Raw genomic sequence first — 17896 nt, 5'->3', positions numbered from 1 at the left:
GTAGTTTGTAACTCAAAGTATAATACAAATTAACCTCTTGTATTTATTTTAATCTAAATAAAACTTATGCTTTACTATTATATAGATAAAAAATGAATATATAACGAGTATAGTCAACGTGCAACACACGTAATACAAAAGACTATTATTTTCAAAAGTCTCATTATCATATATATTTATTAAAAAATAAATTTAGTAAAGATAAAATTTAAACTTTTAAATGCTTAATTATCTATATATGCTTATTTAAAAATTATTTTTTTAATTCATTAGGAGGCCTAATGCGACGAAATAACACTGCTATGCTACACAACAAAAAATAACCCTTTACTCACCAAATTGGTGAAAACACTTGTGATCGAGAGGATTCAAACTCGAGACCTCTCACTCTCCGCATAAGTGAGAAGGCAATCAGACAACACATGATTGGCTTAAAAAATAATTTTTATGAATATATTCTAATAAAATGTAATTTTCTAATTGGGTATTACAAATGTTATTTTATGATATCCTTAATTTCATTAAGAGCGCTATCGAAAATCTCATTATTTCCTCTATTCCCACTTTTGTATATAGTGTAGATTGCAATTTAAATTAAACATATTATATAATTATGTTACTGAGTTTTTTTTATTTTTTATTTTAGTGCCTTTTTTTTAAGAAATTTAATTTTTCATTGTTGATTATGATTATGATGATTATAAAAATGAATACAATAAGAAATTTAATTTTTAATATTATCATTGAAATATACTTGTATTTTGTGAAAATTATTGTTATTAATATTTTAAGTATATTTAATTTTTTTACTAATCCTCTTAAAGTGTTATATTTTACTTAAAAATAATAATAATAATATTATTATTTATTTGACCCATAAATTTACGTTAAATCCGTATCCAATCCAACCATTTATAACTGATGGATTCACGCGTTTAATGGGTTGAGTTGGATCGGATCGAAAATCATTGATTTGCATATATGGGACAAGTATTTTAAATCAATCAACCCGAGCCAACTCCTCGGACGTGCAGCCTTATTTTGATGATCATATTAAACTTGATTTTAGTATTGTTTGTCATTGAGGACATTTTTTTTTTAATTTTTATCTCTAACTTTTGACTGCACTTTATCTGTTTGACTGACAAAAAACTAGGCTCATTGTTTATGGAAGGATTATATTATGGAAGTAGTTAATTAGGTCAATCCTCATGGATTTGAACATTTTTTTTCCTTTATTAAATTGTTATAAAGTTATTTTTTATGAGAATAATATTGTTAATCATTAAATAATATGAATATATCAGTAATAATTAATATTTCAAAATATAATTCTTAAAAGAAATGAATTTTTTTTTAAATGGCTTAAGTTAGAAGCCACTCCTTGTTGCCACTGCGTTTCCTATTAACCAGTCGAAAATGGTAAGCGGAAAACAGGCCCAATTGTCTTCTATGTTTATATATTTTTTATCCTTACAAAATTGGAAGAAGGGTGGACAGTAAACGAGGAAAGAAATGAATGATATTTGCCACAGAGGAGATATGAATAAAGGGAGTAATAAATGGTTGTCTTTCTCAGTTTGTGATAACTAATAAGTCGCTCTCCGCTCCACACAGTCACTATTTTACCCAAATGTGAGGAGGAAACATTCTACTCTACTAGCTACTGCGTTCTCTTTCTCATCAAAACAAAGGCAGAAGAGAAGACCTTCTTCTCCCTCGAATTCCATTTCTATTTCATTACAAAACTAAGTTAATCTGCTAGTTCATTCTGATTCTTTTTTTGGTTCTCAAATTGGAAACAAGAAAAGCAACTAAAGAAGAAGAAAAAGGGAACTTTTTAAGGTTTGTATTTGAAAAAAGAAGTTGCTGGTTGTCTCTGTCTTAAATTTTCCGTAGAACAGTCTCAAACAATCAAAACCCAAATGAATATTGGAGCAATTAACGTTACACCAACTCCTTCTGCTTCTCGCAATTCTAAGTTTCCCCTGTAAGTTTCTGATGTCTTTGATCTTTTTATTCTGAAAGAGTAATATCTAAATCTTTCGAAATTTATTCTGTTTGTTATTTCCTTTCCATAGGCTGTTGCCGCAGGCAGTTCGCACCTCTCAAAGGATTTGTTGTTTCTCTAATCTCTCAAAATGTAATAATAATAGTAATAATCCTTTGGGATGGTCTAAGCTACAGCCGAGCAAATGTATGTTGCCTTTGGGAGCGGTAGTGACTTCTAAATCTCAAAATGTGTCTACTTCACCTCTTATTGGTGATGAGAAGATTGGAGTTTTGTTGCTTAATCTTGGAGGTCCTGAGACTCTCGAAGATGTGCAGCCTTTCCTCTTCAACCTTTTCGCTGATCCGGTAAAAATGCTCTTGCTTTTGCATTTGTTTTTAGAACCAGTTCTGTAATTTAATTTCGTATTTGGCACATGGGTTTTGTAAATGGACTTTAGAGACATGTTTTAGCAGAATATACGTATACAAAATGCATACCCTTTTGTCTGTTTTCATGAGCTTCAGATTTCATTTTGTCTATTTTTCACCTAATACCTCAGGACATTATAAGGCTGCCAAGGTTGTTTCGGTTTCTACAAAAGCCGTTGGCAAAATTCATATCTACTGTAAGGGCACCCAAGAGCAAAGAAGGTTATGCTTCAATTGGTGGTGGTTCGCCTCTGCGGCAGATAACTGATGCACAGGCATGTGTTTTCGTTTTTCTGCTTAAATTGTTATTCAATTATTTGGATGTTCATACGTATCAAGGCCAAATAGTAATTTAATCCCTAAGGTATAATCGAAAAACCTTGTGGCACCCTGAACTTTAAAATCGACCTTGTGGCATCTTGAACTTCACTTTTTGTAGTAAGGTTTTTTGAACTTTTATATGTAAAATATTGATTTAATATGTGGTTAGTACAATTTTTGGAATTATAATGTTCACAATTTTCAACTATCCGATAAGTGCTTAATTGATCTAATTTTATAAGTTGGAGGTACTCATTAGGTCAATTAAAGCGTTTAATATGTGAAATTTTATAAGTTGAAGTATTTAATAGGTTAAAATGAAAGTTGAGGGTGCCACAAGATCTTACTTGGGTGAATTGTGTATTGAGCCTATGTAATAAACATAAGTATATTGCATTTGCTGGTCGGAAGGCTTACCGATTCATACACAAAAGTTTCCCTAAAAATTTCTCCTTTTTCACCCAGGCTGAGGAGTTGAGGAAGTCCCTTTGGGAAAAGAATGTCCCAGCGAAGGTGTATGTTGGTATGCGTTATTGGCATCCATTTACTGAAGAAGCCATTGAACAGGTATCCATTTGGCATCAGTTTAAATTCTGATATTTACTGGTAACACTCAATTCTCTCATGAAGAGATTTAAATGGTGATTTTGTGGTTCTGTTATTCTGTTGTTGCTTATGTTGCATGTGATATTTCAAAGGTTCTCTTTATCATTGCAAATATATGAATAAATATAATAGTGATGAAGTGTCTTTCTAATATATAACACGCCGGTACTTATGATATTATCTATCATATCTCTACGTGTAGCTTTACTACCACAGCAGATTGGATAAATAATGTCAGAAATTCTTTTAAATGATCTTGGGTGCTATCCATCTGCTCTGAAACTATGGATAAACTTTTTTTTCATGCCACTTACTCTATGATACTCAAACTTGGGTACTCATGTTGGATACATAGCCACATTTCTGTTATGGGTAGGCTCAAATTATGTCTGATTTACCTTGTAACTCGGAGTATCATACTCAAATTCCCATGACTTTTTCTAGGTGGCAATCTCAAATACCCATTCCCTTTTCTAATAAGTGTTATAGAAGGATACATAAGAGTGAATTGAAGTGTTGCCATAACTTAGTTTGGACCTCTACTACTCTACTAAAAGTGGCTTACATAATTACCATCCTTTGTCAAGATGAATTAATTTTTCCCTTGAAACTTATTGCCATGAATCAACTGCTGTTACATTAACGTCGATGCTTGAAACAGGTTTGAAATTCACCATACAACATGTTTTCTTGCTGTTTAATTGTTAGAAAACTCTGAACCATTACTTTAACTTAAATGGATTTAGAAATTGATTTATGTGCTGCACTCAATTTTCTAAGCCCATTGTTTCTGCAGAAAAAAGTTTTTCAACTTACAAAAAGTGGCTTGTGTCTGGCATTCTTCCATGTTCAAATTTTTGGCATTTCTTTGGATATAACACATGCTTGTGTTATTTAATTGAATTTTGCATCAGGTTGCATTTACGGTTATGAATGAATTTCGTGGCTTCTTTTCGTTATTTCTCCTTTATTAGTTATTTTATCAGTAAAAAATTAATTTGTGTTGTTATGCATTAGGTTGCATTAGCAATAAAAAAGCTTTCAATTGCTCCATCTGTCAATACCTTAACTCGGAGTTTGAATGAAGATTTATGAATCTAATTACTGAGTTTCTGTTTGGTTGTTAGATAAAAAGAGATGGAATCAGAAAGCTTGTTGTTCTTCCTCTTTATCCACAGTTCTCAATATCAACTAGTGGTTCTAGCCTTCGTCTCTTGGAGAGTATATTTCGGTGGGAATAAAGCGCATGCAATATTAAAGTATATGAGGTTTTGAAAATTCTTGGAATTTAACATTTTCTGACGGTTCACCAGGGAAGATGAATATCTTGTCAACATGCAGCACACTGTGATACCATCCTGGTACCAGCGTGAAGGATACATAAAAGCCATGGCAGATCTAATTGAAAAGGAATTAGAAAAATTTGACTGTCCTGAGAAGGTACTGCCTCTTTGAGTGCATTCATATCATCTTGTTTATTAAATCTGCTTCTGTAGATCCTTTATTGCTTTCTTTTTCTCTTCCTCAGAGCTGAGAAAAAGTTCCATGTTGGGCTGCTGTCCCTTTCTTTTTATTTGAATAACAAGAAAGCAAAGGGAAAGGAAGTGAGGGAAGGGAAGGTTAGATTTTTAAAAGGAAGGAAAGGGAGAGGAGAGGAGAGGAAGGGATGGGAAATATTTAAAATTTTTGTATAATTAAAAAATAATAATCATAAAGCAAAGAATAAGAACTAATTTTATTTTGTTTGGATGAGGGGGGAAGGAAGGGAATAGGATTATAGTGATACAAATGAAAATATTTTTGTTTAAACCCTGAATTTCAGTGTAATAAATTTCAACTCCTTGAAGCGGAATGATTAAACTTCCTTCCCCTTTCCCTTCCCCTTCTTGAGAAAATAAGATGCTAAACAAGATAAGAAATGATCTCTTTTCCTCCACTTCACTCGTAATTATGCGTTGTGTAAGTAAATGAAAAGACGAGAAAAGCAAAAGTGAATAAGTGGCTTATTGAAGAAAAACTACCGAAGACAATGCTCATGGGGTGTTCTCATATTACTTCTGAAGTTGAAAATGGACTAGGATAGGTTTCTTTTCTTTTTTTCCCTTGCATCATTGGCTCTTTCTTCTTATATCCCTTGTCAAAGGAAACAGAAAAGAGTTGAGTGAATAAGTAGCTTATTAAAGCACCACAAGAAGATGATAATCTTGGGCCTCAGAGCTTGTTGAGAGCCTACATTTTACCTTGCTGCCCTACCTAGGTTGATTTCCTGTAGGAGCTGTATGCTTTGCTTCTAGTCCTATTCTTGTTTGTTCTCTACTGTTTTATTTCTTTTATCGCTGAAAATTTGCACTAGTCCTTGCATTATAGGCATTATAATCGTTCTAACAACTGTTGCACATTACCTAACTCCTCTGCTTAGTAAACGCAAATGCTTATGGTTGCGTAGTCTCTTTAGTTTACTGAAGTATTTATGTCAGATAAGGATACTGAGACTTGTATATGAATGTCGAACATGATAAAATGCAAATTAGTGGGAGAAACTTGTGAAGATTTGGAAATGGGCGTGGTCTAGATACTCATTAGATTATTGGACTCTATGTAACAAATTTACTATATATTACTCAAATCGGTTTGGTAGTCTTTAAAACTGTTTAGATGGTAATAATTTTTAACTTAATGTATTCATAAAATGAATTGAATTTAACTTTTAGCTGGTAATTTAAACTAAGGTGAATTTGCAGGATAAAAGGTATGAAGGACTAAGTTTTCTCATTGGACAGAATAAGTTAAATGTCACTGATAATTGAACAATATACTGTATATAACATATGCACATACATGTGTGATCTCAGTTCTGTCAAAGGTAAACTGGCTGCCTGCTTAGGTGCTCATGCATGTGATTGGGTTGATACCAAGCATCTAATCTAAGTTAAGGTGATGTAACTTCATCTGGGTTGCCTAGTTTAGCACTTATTCAAGTGCGATCTCCTTGTTCTCTTGATGCCTATATGTTCTATTTTACTGTTTAAAAACTTCGCTCACACGGGCTTGAGAGGCAGTTGTTCCTATGCATGAGATATCAATTGTAAAAAGAAAAGGAGCAGGATCTATACCTTTTCTTATCTTTTCTTAGCACGAAATACTAGCAGAAAAGGATGAAATGGAGGTGGATTAGTAGAAATGAACAGCAAGAGAATGTTATATCACTCGAGAAAAGTTAGTAAAACAGTATTCTAATCATGATGCATATGTGATAACTTGGATTCTGCTTTTTGAATGAAAATATTGATGAACTGTTATGCTTAGTGATTGATGCTTCAATTACTTCTAGGTTAGATGTCAAAAATAGTCCCTTGTCTTACTTAGGAAGCACCTAAGGCATTACTTGTCTTAGTACCCTAAAGGCACCTTGCTCTTTTTGATCATGCCTATTCAATTGTTTCTTGGTGCTTTAATATATTTTCTTTCTTAAGCTTAGGATTTAAGCTTTGAAATTGCTTTGTTTCGTGCTATTTCTGGCAGTGTATAATGGAGAATCTCTGCTGTAGGTTGTGATATTTTTCAGTGCTCATGGAGTGCCACTTGCATATGTCGAAGAGGCTGGTGATCCTTACAAAGCAGAGATGGAGGAATGTGTGGATCTGATAATGGAAGAATTAGAGAAGAGAAAGATCACTAATTCATTCACTCTTGCCTATCAGGTAGTAAAGCCCCAATAATCTTATTCACAGATTTTCACATTTAATTTATTAACTAATATTTTCTCAATATTTATAGCATACAAATATCTATTGACTAATATTTTCTCAATATTTATTGACCAATAGACTAACATGATTAGCATTTATAGCATACAAACCACTGATGAGGCTATAATGGTTAGGACTAAAGAATATTACCCTTTGTGAGGGAGTGGATGAGAGTTAGGGTAGATAAAGGGGCAAGGTTTTCATCCTTGTTTGGATAGACTGACAAGCCAAATCTCTCTTGAATAGCTGACTGAACCGAACCGAAATGAGTCGGTTCGGTTCAGTCAGTAGTTTGCACACCCCTAGTTTGGGAAACAGGGTAAAGGAAAAAGTGGCTGAAAATTTTCACCAAGTCCCACTTTGGGCAAACCCCTGAATGGGTGTGAAAAGCATGGTAATGGGCATTGTTTTAGTGCTTCAATTGTCAAATTACCCATACATCAATCTTTGGCCTATCTTTCCTTTTCATTTTTTCTTAATCCATGTAAGATATAATTGTAAATTAAGTATTAATATTTCTTTTACGCAAAAGTTGCTCTCCTTTTTCTTCCCTTATTTATTCTTCCCCATCTGCTATTTTTCCAAACAAGGTTTTAGATATCTCTCATATTTTTCTCAATAAGGCTTCTCCATAGAAGTAGGGTATTTGTCAGGTTGTGCTCATGATGAGATACCTAAGGTTGCAAATACAGCTGAATTGGGCCCAACTTGGAAAAGCTGAAGCTTGGCTCGTAATATTTTTGGTGAGCTGGAATTCAGCTCAATTAAATTTTAATAAACTCAAGCCAAGCTTAGTGCTTCAAGCTTAATATGCCCAAATACCCAGCTTATCTAAAAGTCAAATTAATGGTTACCAAATAAGTTGCTCAAAGCATAAGCATCAAGCTTAATATGCCCAAATACCCAGCTTATCCAAAAGTCAAATTAATGGTTAGTTGCTCGAAGCAATTAAAGTTACAAAGGTCACACAAATTATATCAAGATAAGTGACATGATTAACATTGGGTTATCATGATTAACAAATTATATCAAGCAGACATTTAAGGTTTATTCTTTTATTGAGGGTTCAATGCACTCTTAAAATTACCGAACTATTCTTTATAAAATCTTGGAAATTGCAGTACCTTTCATTAATTAACAGAAACTTAAGAGAAAAAACACAGACACACATGTACACACATATATATACATTTAAGATTTATTTAACCATGAAGTGTAAGACCATACAGCATTTCTTCTGTAGCAATTCCACCATGGCTTGATATGAGGAGTGCTCAGTTATGAAACTGGCTTTGTGTGGAAATATAAATATAAAATTGTTTTTGCAGTGTTGGACAAGCTGAATTTCTAAAACAGGATATTCAACAGTCTATATTGTGCCAGGAACATGTTTTATTTGGATATGAGCAACTATGCTTGCCATATCCAAGTGCTGGAAACATCATGTAGACTGAGAGATTATAGAGAAAGGGATACAAGACATACTCGGGGAGGAGTTTTGAATGGAGTTTTCATAACTGAATCGTAGTTCAGGTTGAAAATATAAATTTGAAGTTCATGAGCCTTGATATTCACTATGATAAAAAAAAAAAGTAATGTGGCTGAGGCATCATATGATGGCATCTGAAATCTTGCTGAGTTGATTTTTGAATTTTGAGGACGAATTCTGAAAAAATGAGACCTTTTTTGCTTTTCTTTAATTGGTTAGATTATGGTGATATAGTTACCAATGATGGTAGCATGTGGACACTAAGCTTTTCACTGTATTTTCCTCCTTCCTCCCCAACAATGGTAACATATGGACACTAAGCTTTTCACTATATTTTCCTCCTTCCTCTCTCTTCTCATGGGTCTTTCCTGTTACTTCTGTAATTAGTCACTTGATACAATCTGAATACTTTTACAGAGTAGAGTTGGACCTGTGGAATGGTTAAAGCCCTATACTGATGAGACAATTATTGATCTTGGCAGAAAAGGGGTGAAGAATCTTCTTGCTGTCCCAATTAGGTATTTAATTTTGTCAATGATCATATGTTTATGTGATGATTTGTTCTCTTCTTTTTTTTTTTTTTTTTTTTTTTTTTTTTTTTTTTTTTTCTAATTGAAAATAACTGTATGCCTCTATTTAAGTCAGTTCATTGATAACTCAATGTGTTGGTTTAGCATATAGAAACTGAAGCAAGTTTCTTAAACTTTGATGTCTGATTCACAGCTTTGTTAGCGAGCATATTGAAACTCTTGAAGAAATTGATGTTGAGTATAAAGAGTTGGCTCTTAAGTCTGGCATAGAAAAATGGGGACGTGTCCCTGCACTAGGATGTGAGCCGACCTTCATTTCAGATTTGGCAGATGCTGTGATCGAGTCTCTTCCATATGTTGGGGCTATGGCAGTTTCAAATCTTGAAGCTCGACAGGTAATCATGCTAGCTTTCATAGCATTTTTACAACTGAAATGAGTATTTTGCTGTTTTTGGGTTACCACCATGTAGTTCTGATGCTCATGGGACATTATAGAATATGTTATTTGTGCCTGCTGCCTAGGCACACACAAGCTTTTTATGTGAGGGCATATGGATGTGTGCATGTTCATGCATGTTAAATTTTGCTGTACCTACATGTGTCTGTTGTTCATCATGCATCTCTCTCTCTCTCTCTCTCTCTCTCTCTTGTATGTGAGTATGGGTGCAGACATACATGTATTTCATTGGGATAAAAATGAACAAGAGATTCTTCATACAATTTTGCAGTTCAGTTAACAAAATAAGAAAATGTATTAATTTCACTGATATTTTCCTGAGAATCCTTATCTAGCCTATTTTCTAGTTGTGGAATTATGAATGGGATAGGTGGTAATTCTCTTCCCAAGCATTGCCTGAGTTATTATTATGTTATTACTGCTTGCACAACTATTTGACTTGAATAGGTACTGCATGGCACATTTTTTTCCTCATATTGCAGATATTTAGTCTTATGTAAAATCAAGCAAAAAGATACATGACCACTCTTATGGTGTTCTACTACTGTTATTGGCCAAATAATCTGGTGTGACACTAGTACTAGGTGCTTCTTTATTCAATTATTATTTTCCTTGTTCTTGGTTGCATGTAACTTTTGGGCCTAGTCTAATTCTGTTCAGCCTTAATGGTACTGAAATATGAGCATCCATAGTTGTAAATATGTTCTTTTAATATAATTCATGAAGTGTATTTGAAGCTCGAATTCAACTATTGGAAAAGACTAATCAAAACTTTCGGTTAAAGAATTTAATAATGAGCATTTACAACTCATTCATGAACATTGAGGGACCAATGTTTTCAAAACCAGCTGAGAAAGCATTTGAGGGTCAAGGATTAGAGTTTTATTGGGATTAAATCAAGGTTCAACTGGAATTGGGTGAAATGCATAAAATGTGTCCAAGCCAGTCTAATCTTGATTGTCTTGACTTTAGTCAATAGGTTTCACTTTGACTATATAGCCTGCTTGGTGATTCCTGCATTTCTCATCTGATGGACCAGGCTGGTCTAGGTATGACAACGTAGTTAAGGGCAAGAAGATAATTAAGAAGCTTAATTCTCATCTAGTTATGCAAAGGAATAGAAAACCCAACTATACAGACATCATATCAGTAGAGAGAGGGATTTTATGCATCCCTTTTTTGTTTATTTCCATGCTTTTGTTTGGCGTGGTGCCTATACAGAGAGCACCCTACTATCTATGTAGAAAAGTAGTTTGATACTGAACTTGAAATGTGCTTACTGTACTTCTTTCCTCTAATTTTCTGCTTCTTTGTTCTCCGGGCTGCCTGTTTGTTACTATACTCTCAACTTTACTTTTTCAAGTGGTAAGTCACTGTAGATAGTAGGAGGGGAATATCCTATGCTTTCAATACGGAGAGAACAGAAGTCATTGATGATACTCAGAGCAATAGTTAATGTGCTTTTCTGAAGTTGGTTATAGAAAGAAATCTAATTGCATGATACGGGTTTTCTAAATTATTGGAGGAGGTTTCTCATTCTAGTTGGAGTGTGGATTAGGAGCTGTTTGTTTCTGATTGAAACTATTATTCTGATACATCTGAAGTGTACACTTCGGCCAACTTATAAATAATAGTGTTTTTTCCCTGCTCTCGTTAATCTTGACGAAATCATGTTAGAAATGCTTTTTTTTCTCTGCATATCTGATTAGTGGTTTCCGAATCTATGCAGTCTTTAGTTCCGCTTGGTAGTGTGGAGGAGTTGTTGGCCGCATATGATTCGAAGCGCAGGGAATTACCACCACCTGTGGTTGTGTGGGAATGGGGTTGGACAAGAAGTGCAGAAACATGGAATGGAAGAGCTGCAATGCTGGCAGTTCTTGTTCTACTGGTTCTTGAAGTCACTACTGGGGAGGGATTTTTGCACCAATGGGGAATATTGCCACTGTTTCGTTGACAAATAGCCTGTATATATATAAAACACACCAAATGTAAATTTTGTTGCTGAAATGTCAACCTCATGCACTAATACAGACTGCAGAGGCATCTCTACGAGCATACTGGATATTTAGGCATTATTGTCCATAATCCTGGCAGATTGGATTTGGGGTAATATTATTTAGGTACAGTCTGGATAAAAAATCTGTACGAAATGAGGAAAATCATATTTTATAGAATTATTTTGTTAATTTGAATAATATTCTCTGGTTTTGACACATTACTTGTATAATGTTCTCTAAATGATACTTGTTCTGTAAGGTTAGGCATTCATGCCCATGTTTGGTATCTTTAGTAGTTCCAACCGTATTATCTTTGCACTGCAAATGGATAAATTCACTCCAAATTTTCCGGTATTTTTGTATGATTTATGATAATAAATTTTATCACATCATTTTTAGGTTTTCATTTACATGCTATATAAATTAATTAATTACTTTTCTCTTTTACTAAACATAAATATTGAATTATAAAAGATAAATAATTTAGGAAACCAGTTAATGCAAATTTATTAAAATTTTGTTTTAATTATCAAAAGAAAGTCTTGAATTTTGACAATTGCTAATTCTTTTAATTTTAATAATTAATAGATTAAAATAATTTTTTAATAACAATTGTGGCGTCTGTTAAATTGACATAGTTGGTCCCATTGCTCACGCATCATCGCTTGTTGGATTCTCTGTAGACATAATAATTTTACCCGACCCAATGGATATCCAATCTGATTGAGTATGAAAACAAAAATCAATGTTACTTCTAGTTTTAAGAAAATCGAAATCATAATTAAATAGAAACCTAGCTCCTGATTTCAATTTCAATTCCAATTTTAAATCAATTGAAAAAGAAACATTAAAACCATGTTGAAAACAGTTAAATTGATTAGAGACAGTCGCCAAATTGAAAATCGCAATCCCTACATTTTAAATTGAGAATAGAATTGAATCGAATTGTAAAATTCGGTTCATCAATTAAAAACTATTAATTTTATTTGAAAAAAATGTTAAAAAAATTCAATTTATTTAATCTGCATTAGGTTTTCTTACGGAAACATACACACCATTCAAATTTTAAAACCTACTTATTTGTAAGCATAATAAGCAGGTTTTATTGCCTATTCTAATACACATAACTAACAGTTTAACTAATGAACAGTCTTTATTGTCTACACCACTTGACTGATTTGGAACTCCCCACTTGCTTGAACCTCTTTGACCCTCTTGTCATATTCATCTTCTTCTTCTACTTCTTCTTCATCTAATTCTTCTTCATTCTCTTCATCATTTGCTCCCCAACCGAAGCCCTTAATAGGCACGGAAGATGGCGGTCGAGTTCTTGCCTCAGCCACAATTTTCATAATCTCCTCCTCACTTTGGCCAGAAAAGCTCGGGTTGCCTTTCCGGTAATAAACAGCTTGGCTCGACTCTGTCAGCTCCTTCGGAAAATTCTTTAAGAACCATGGATGGCTTTTGATCTCTTTAATTGTAATTCTCTGCACCAAAATAAATGCAATTTTATTATTCATTGATGAATTAATCTATTGTGTTCATAAATTACAAAAATGGAAACTTATTAGAGGATACGACAAGTCAAGATGTTATAACTTTTTATAGTTGAATTATCGACTGCATTGTAATAAAATTTTAATGTGAAATACTTTTATTAATTATTTTGCTAAAATAGACAATAAATTCAATTTAACCTAATTTATATTTATGTGATCACTTGGTTTAATGAGTCTATCCACCTCTCTAATGGACCCATATGGTCAGGCAGTTGAAGGTATATATATGCCTCATTCTATTAGGGATTTCGATGAAAACTCTATTTGATTTTCTATAAATAGACTAAGTTCTTTACGTGTCTTTAATTCTATTTTTTAACCAGTTTTATTGCAGAAAACCATAATTAATGAACTCTAATTTAGATTTCAAACGAGGTATGCAAATTGTTTATGGTAAATTAACTAATATTGATGTTCTAAATCTATGTTCTAGATCTTAACTCAATTTAAATGTCTCTCTCATAATGAATGAGATCAGAAATTTAAAGCTTTGATGATAACTAAATCTTAAAAAATATTTTTCAAAAAAAAAAAAAAAAATCTTGTAATTTCAAAATGAAGCTTTACCCTGGAAGGATTTGCAACAAATATTCGTGAAAGAAGGTGTCTGCATTCTTGAGACACATGAACATAGTCTGGGATTTTGTACTGCACAGCCATTATCCTCTGCATAAGGGAAAAAATAAAATTTTTTTGGAGACTTTTTCTTTTGGTTGAAATATAAAAGATGGAAGATATAATATTTCAACTAAGGAAAGAAAAATGGGATATATATATATATATATATATATACACATACCTGAATTGTTTTCCTAAAATTCCTAGGGTCATTTTGATCTTCAAAAGGGTATGCTCCCACCAACATCACGTAAAGTGTAACTCCACATGACCATACATCTGCCAACTATAATCAAGGAAAACAAAAGGTGATGAGGATATTGCAACTGAACTACATAATCACTTAATAAAAAAAGTTAATTAATCTTTTCATTCCTATAATTTTCAAATCAAAAAGAAAAAAATAAATATTTAAAATTTGTTGTCATAATGAAAATATTAGTAGTTACAACAGTAAGTTCCATGACCATGATGGGTGTTTTAGTGGTATTGGTATACATTTGCACAAAAACTTTAAATAATATATATTTATAAACATTACTTAATTAATCTTGGTATAAAATCATCCATTTATGGACATATATTATCATGCAAAAACCTTAAGTTATTACTTTAGATGAACATTTAAATAACAAAAATGTGCATATTGTTATTATTTAAAAAAAAAAAGTTCTTAACTTTTTTTTTAAAAAAATTATGAATTAAACTTGCATGTGCGTTGAAGTTGCCAAAATCTAGGAAATAACAAAAGCTCCCCAAACGAAATGGGTTCACACACTCGTATTAGCTAGAACCACACATGACGCAACTTTTGTTTTTGTTTGTATTCATCGGGATACTTCTCTCTGGTGTACTAAAATATAAATAGTTTTCGGTGACTATTTTATTTAAAGTATAAATTGTTTTGAATTTTTAAAGGAATAATAAATAATATTTTCTAATGTTATTCTGATTTATATTATATACAATAGTAACTTTTGATTTTAAAGTAAAAAGTAATTTAATCAAATTATCCTTAATTTTATTATAATTTAGGAGAATTAATTAGCACTTACGTCGTCTTTTTAACAATTTCTAAACTAACTTTTATTGTTTTGACCAATTTAAAATTTTATTTCTGTTAATTATATTTTTTTTTACCGTAACTTTTAGATATCGAAGGAGCTCCTTATGAAATGTTAATTAGCTTTTACCATTTAGCAATTAACTTTTAATTAATTTTTTTGACAATCATTTTCATTATTTATTTCTTTTAAATTTAGATAATTAAACAATTAATGTCATATTTTGTCACTTTAAGTTAAACAACTATTTTTACCCAGCACTTTTAATTTAAATTAAAAGCTAATAGAACAATTAACAATTACTAAAACAATTTAAAATTTTATAAAAAGTTTAATGAAACCTTTAATTTTGAAGTTAATTTATTATTCTTTAATTTACAAAATTTTATTTATTAAACAATTACACTTATAAATTAGCACATAACATAAATTTATATATTAAAAATTAACTACCCATATCACATCAAATGAGGAAATAATTTACATATTTTTTAAATAAATTATTATATTAATAACAATTTTTACATTTTTAATTATTTTATAAATATTTATTAATATATTTTAATAAGTTAAAGTATTTAATTTTATAAAAAGAATTTAATAAGTTAAAAAATTGATGAACCAACGTAAAAATTAAGGGAGTTATTAAGTTTTAGGTATAACATTTAAATATGAATTTATATATTTATTACAATATATACAATATTATTCCATTCGTTCACTTTTATTTGCCGTTTTACAGAAATTTTATTTAAAATTAATTATTGTTTGAGAAGATTAAAAAATATTAATTAAAATTTCAAATTCTATGATTCTCTCTATTAAAGGCAGTGTACTACTGTGTACAAACATTATTTCATTGTCTCTAATCACATTTCTTTTTCTCTTAATTTTAGTGACATATAATTAATGTAGAAAGAATTATCTATATTAGATCAATTAGTTATAATAAAAAAATATTTTATAATAATTTAGGTGATCTAATTACCCTTTAATACCCATATAAAAACCATAAATATATTTTCTATATTAATTTATATATATATATATATATATATATATATATATATTCATTATTATCAACCTATCATAACTTAGAAATAAAAATGTAGTGTTACTATACTCTACAATTATCAATTAACTTAATTTTTTTAAGAATTAAATTACGCGAAAAATGTAATTTTGAGAGGCATCTGAAATTGGAAAGCATCCCAAAACAAAATGGCAGATGAAGCGTTAAAAAGAAAGGAAAACACACCTTGCCATCATATTCTCGGCGAGAGAGAACTTCTGGTGCTATGTAAGCTGGAGTTCCTACGGTTGATTTTGGCCTTGAGTGCAGCAACGACGACTGCTCTTCCACATATCAATCAATTGGAAACCGAACTTTCAATAATGATTTAACTATAAACCCCCACATGTGGGCACGTGCAGGGATTAATATATTATTTCTAAAATAATATATATAGGTACCGTCTAAGTAAGTAAATCCAAAAATTATACTTTAGGAATAAGTATTATTGCAATAGAGTTTTAAATCCAACGGTTGACAAGTTGAAGTTGAAGCTCATTGTTGTGTAAAATTGAGTTTATAACAGTTAATGCAATGAGATCTGATGAATTCCTTTCAAACCTTAGAATAACCAAAATCACAAATTTTTAATCGAGGTGCTGGACTTCCATCTAGCAGTGTATTTTCCAGTTTCAAATCTCTATGGCAGATTTGCTGTTAAACAAGACAACCAAAAAGAAAAGCAAAACAGGCATAAGTTCAGTAATTTCTTGTGATAAAAAATTATAAGCTTTGATATTATTTGATTTATACCATGAAGTGGCAATAATCCACACCAGAAATCAGCTGCTGGAAGAAATACCTGGCCTGAAAAATTAAACAAAAATATAAAATGACAAATAATTAAGTGTTATTAAAAAATATAAAAAAAAGGGACAAAACAAAACTTTTATGCTCTATTGTCCGAAAAAAAAAAAAGATTGAGAGAGTTCAATTAGAGAGTAACCTCATCTTCACTGAATCTACCAGCAGTACAGATTCTGTCAAATAGTTCTCCACCAGCAGCATACTCCATCACAATGGCCAAGTGTGTGGGAGTCAAAACCACCTATAATTAGTTAATTAATTAAAATTTAATCAATAATCATATAATCTTGTACAAATAAACAATATCTACTTGCCTCCTTAAAGCGGATTATATTAGGATGCCTAAGTGATCTGTGATTAATAATCTCTCTTGCCACATTCTCATCTATCTGTATCATAATAACACAAAAAATATAAAACAAAATATGTATAAAAAGCGCACCAAAAAAAAAAAAAAAAAAAAAAAAAGGATTTGAAATGGCAACCAACAAACCTTTTGACCTCGTTCGATGTATTTCATAGCAACAAGCTGTTTAGTTTCTTTGTGCCTCAAAAGCCTTGCTACTCCGAAATTTCCAGCTCCCAAATCCTTCACTAACTCATACTTATCCATCTTCTCCGCCTTATTCTTCTTTCTTTCTACAGTTTCATTTCTTCACAATTGAAACTTACCAATGTAGGATCGGAATCTATCTATTTATATAATGGATGTTAGTCAGTTGCATGGTAGGTGGAAATTATTTGTGATAGAGTGAAATTGACACATAAGGACAGTGAGTGCACGTGGAGGGAAACAATAAAATATTTGGAAGAGAGAAAAGAAAAAAAAAAAAAAAACGTAAATTGCTTTTCATAAATAGTGAATTTTTTTTATTTTAATCCTCCTGTATCCGAAATCTCCTGGGCCGGACAAATCCATAAATGGGTAAAGTGCTCTCTCCCAAGCATTTAAAGGGATTCCATATCTAAAACTCGAATTTAAAACTTCTGATTAAGAGAGAATGAATTTCTATTATCTCATCTTACAGAGTTAAATGGTGTATAGATTTCTGATTTTTTTTTTTCCAATGTACGAAATTGGAGGCCATACTTTAAATTTTTTTTTTAAGGTGTTTTTTTGCACTCAGAAAAATTAATATAACGAAGGAAGAATCAACTAATTGGATAATTAATTTTGTTTTTGAAAGGTAAGTATATAATTAACTT

General features: G+C 31.5%; 2 protein-coding genes across 2 annotated transcripts; one reads left to right on the top strand and one right to left on the bottom strand.

Moving 5' to 3' along the window:
• Window positions 1–1477: 1477 nt before the first annotated feature.
• On the top strand, window positions 1478–11786 carry LOC105646103 (ferrochelatase 2). The gene is made up of 10 exons (XM_012231868.4): window positions 1478–1990; window positions 2082–2358; window positions 2553–2696; window positions 3208–3309; window positions 4476–4579; window positions 4662–4788; window positions 6897–7049; window positions 9004–9104; window positions 9310–9511; window positions 11303–11786. The coding sequence occupies exons 1-10, from the start codon at window positions 1926–1928 to the stop codon at window positions 11525–11527; spliced, it is 1500 nt and encodes a 499-aa protein (XP_012087258.1). The 5' UTR covers window positions 1478–1925; the 3' UTR covers window positions 11528–11786.
• A 782-nt stretch (window positions 11787–12568) lies between these two features.
• LOC105646102 (serine/threonine-protein kinase SAPK7) lies at window positions 12569–17375 on the bottom strand. Its single transcript, XM_012231867.4, has 9 exons — window positions 17184–17375; window positions 17005–17079; window positions 16830–16931; window positions 16637–16690; window positions 16445–16537; window positions 16070–16162; window positions 13929–14033; window positions 13697–13795; window positions 12569–13057 (listed from the first exon to the last, which is right to left on the bottom strand). Exons 1-9 carry the CDS (start codon window positions 17301–17303, stop codon window positions 12731–12733), a joined length of 1068 nt encoding a protein of 355 aa, XP_012087257.1. The 5' UTR covers window positions 17304–17375; the 3' UTR covers window positions 12569–12730.
• Between the last annotated feature and the right edge of the window lie 521 nt (window positions 17376–17896).

This window comes from Jatropha curcas, chromosome 3, assembly GCF_041381405.1.
Source record: "Jatropha curcas cultivar XTBG-Jc1 chromosome 3, XTBG_Jcur_1.0, whole genome shotgun sequence".
In the NCBI taxonomy this organism is placed as follows: Eukaryota; Viridiplantae; Streptophyta; class Magnoliopsida; order Malpighiales; family Euphorbiaceae; genus Jatropha; species Jatropha curcas.
The sequence above is the reverse complement of the archived record's forward strand: the minus strand, read 5'-3'. Positions and strand labels throughout refer to the sequence as shown.

Coding starts and splice junctions, on each gene's coding strand:
- LOC105646102 (XM_012231867.4), bottom strand. CDS start 17,303: ATGGATAAGTATGAGTTAGTGAAGGATTTGGGAGCTGGAAATTTCGGA. Junction 17,080..17,183: donor ACATCGAACGAGGTCAAAAG/GTTTGTTGGTTG, acceptor ATTATGATACAG/ATAGATGAGAATGTGGCAAG. Junction 16,538..16,636: donor TGGATTATTGCCACTTCATG/GTATAAATCAAA, acceptor CTTGTTTAACAG/CAAATCTGCCATAGAGATTT.
- LOC105646103 (XM_012231868.4), top strand. CDS start 1,926: ATGAATATTGGAGCAATTAACGTTACACCAACTCCTTCTGCTTCTCGC. Junction 1,991..2,081: donor CGCAATTCTAAGTTTCCCCT/GTAAGTTTCTGA, acceptor TCCTTTCCATAG/GCTGTTGCCGCAGGCAGTTC. Junction 7,050..9,003: donor CATTCACTCTTGCCTATCAG/GTAGTAAAGCCC, acceptor ATACTTTTACAG/AGTAGAGTTGGACCTGTGGA.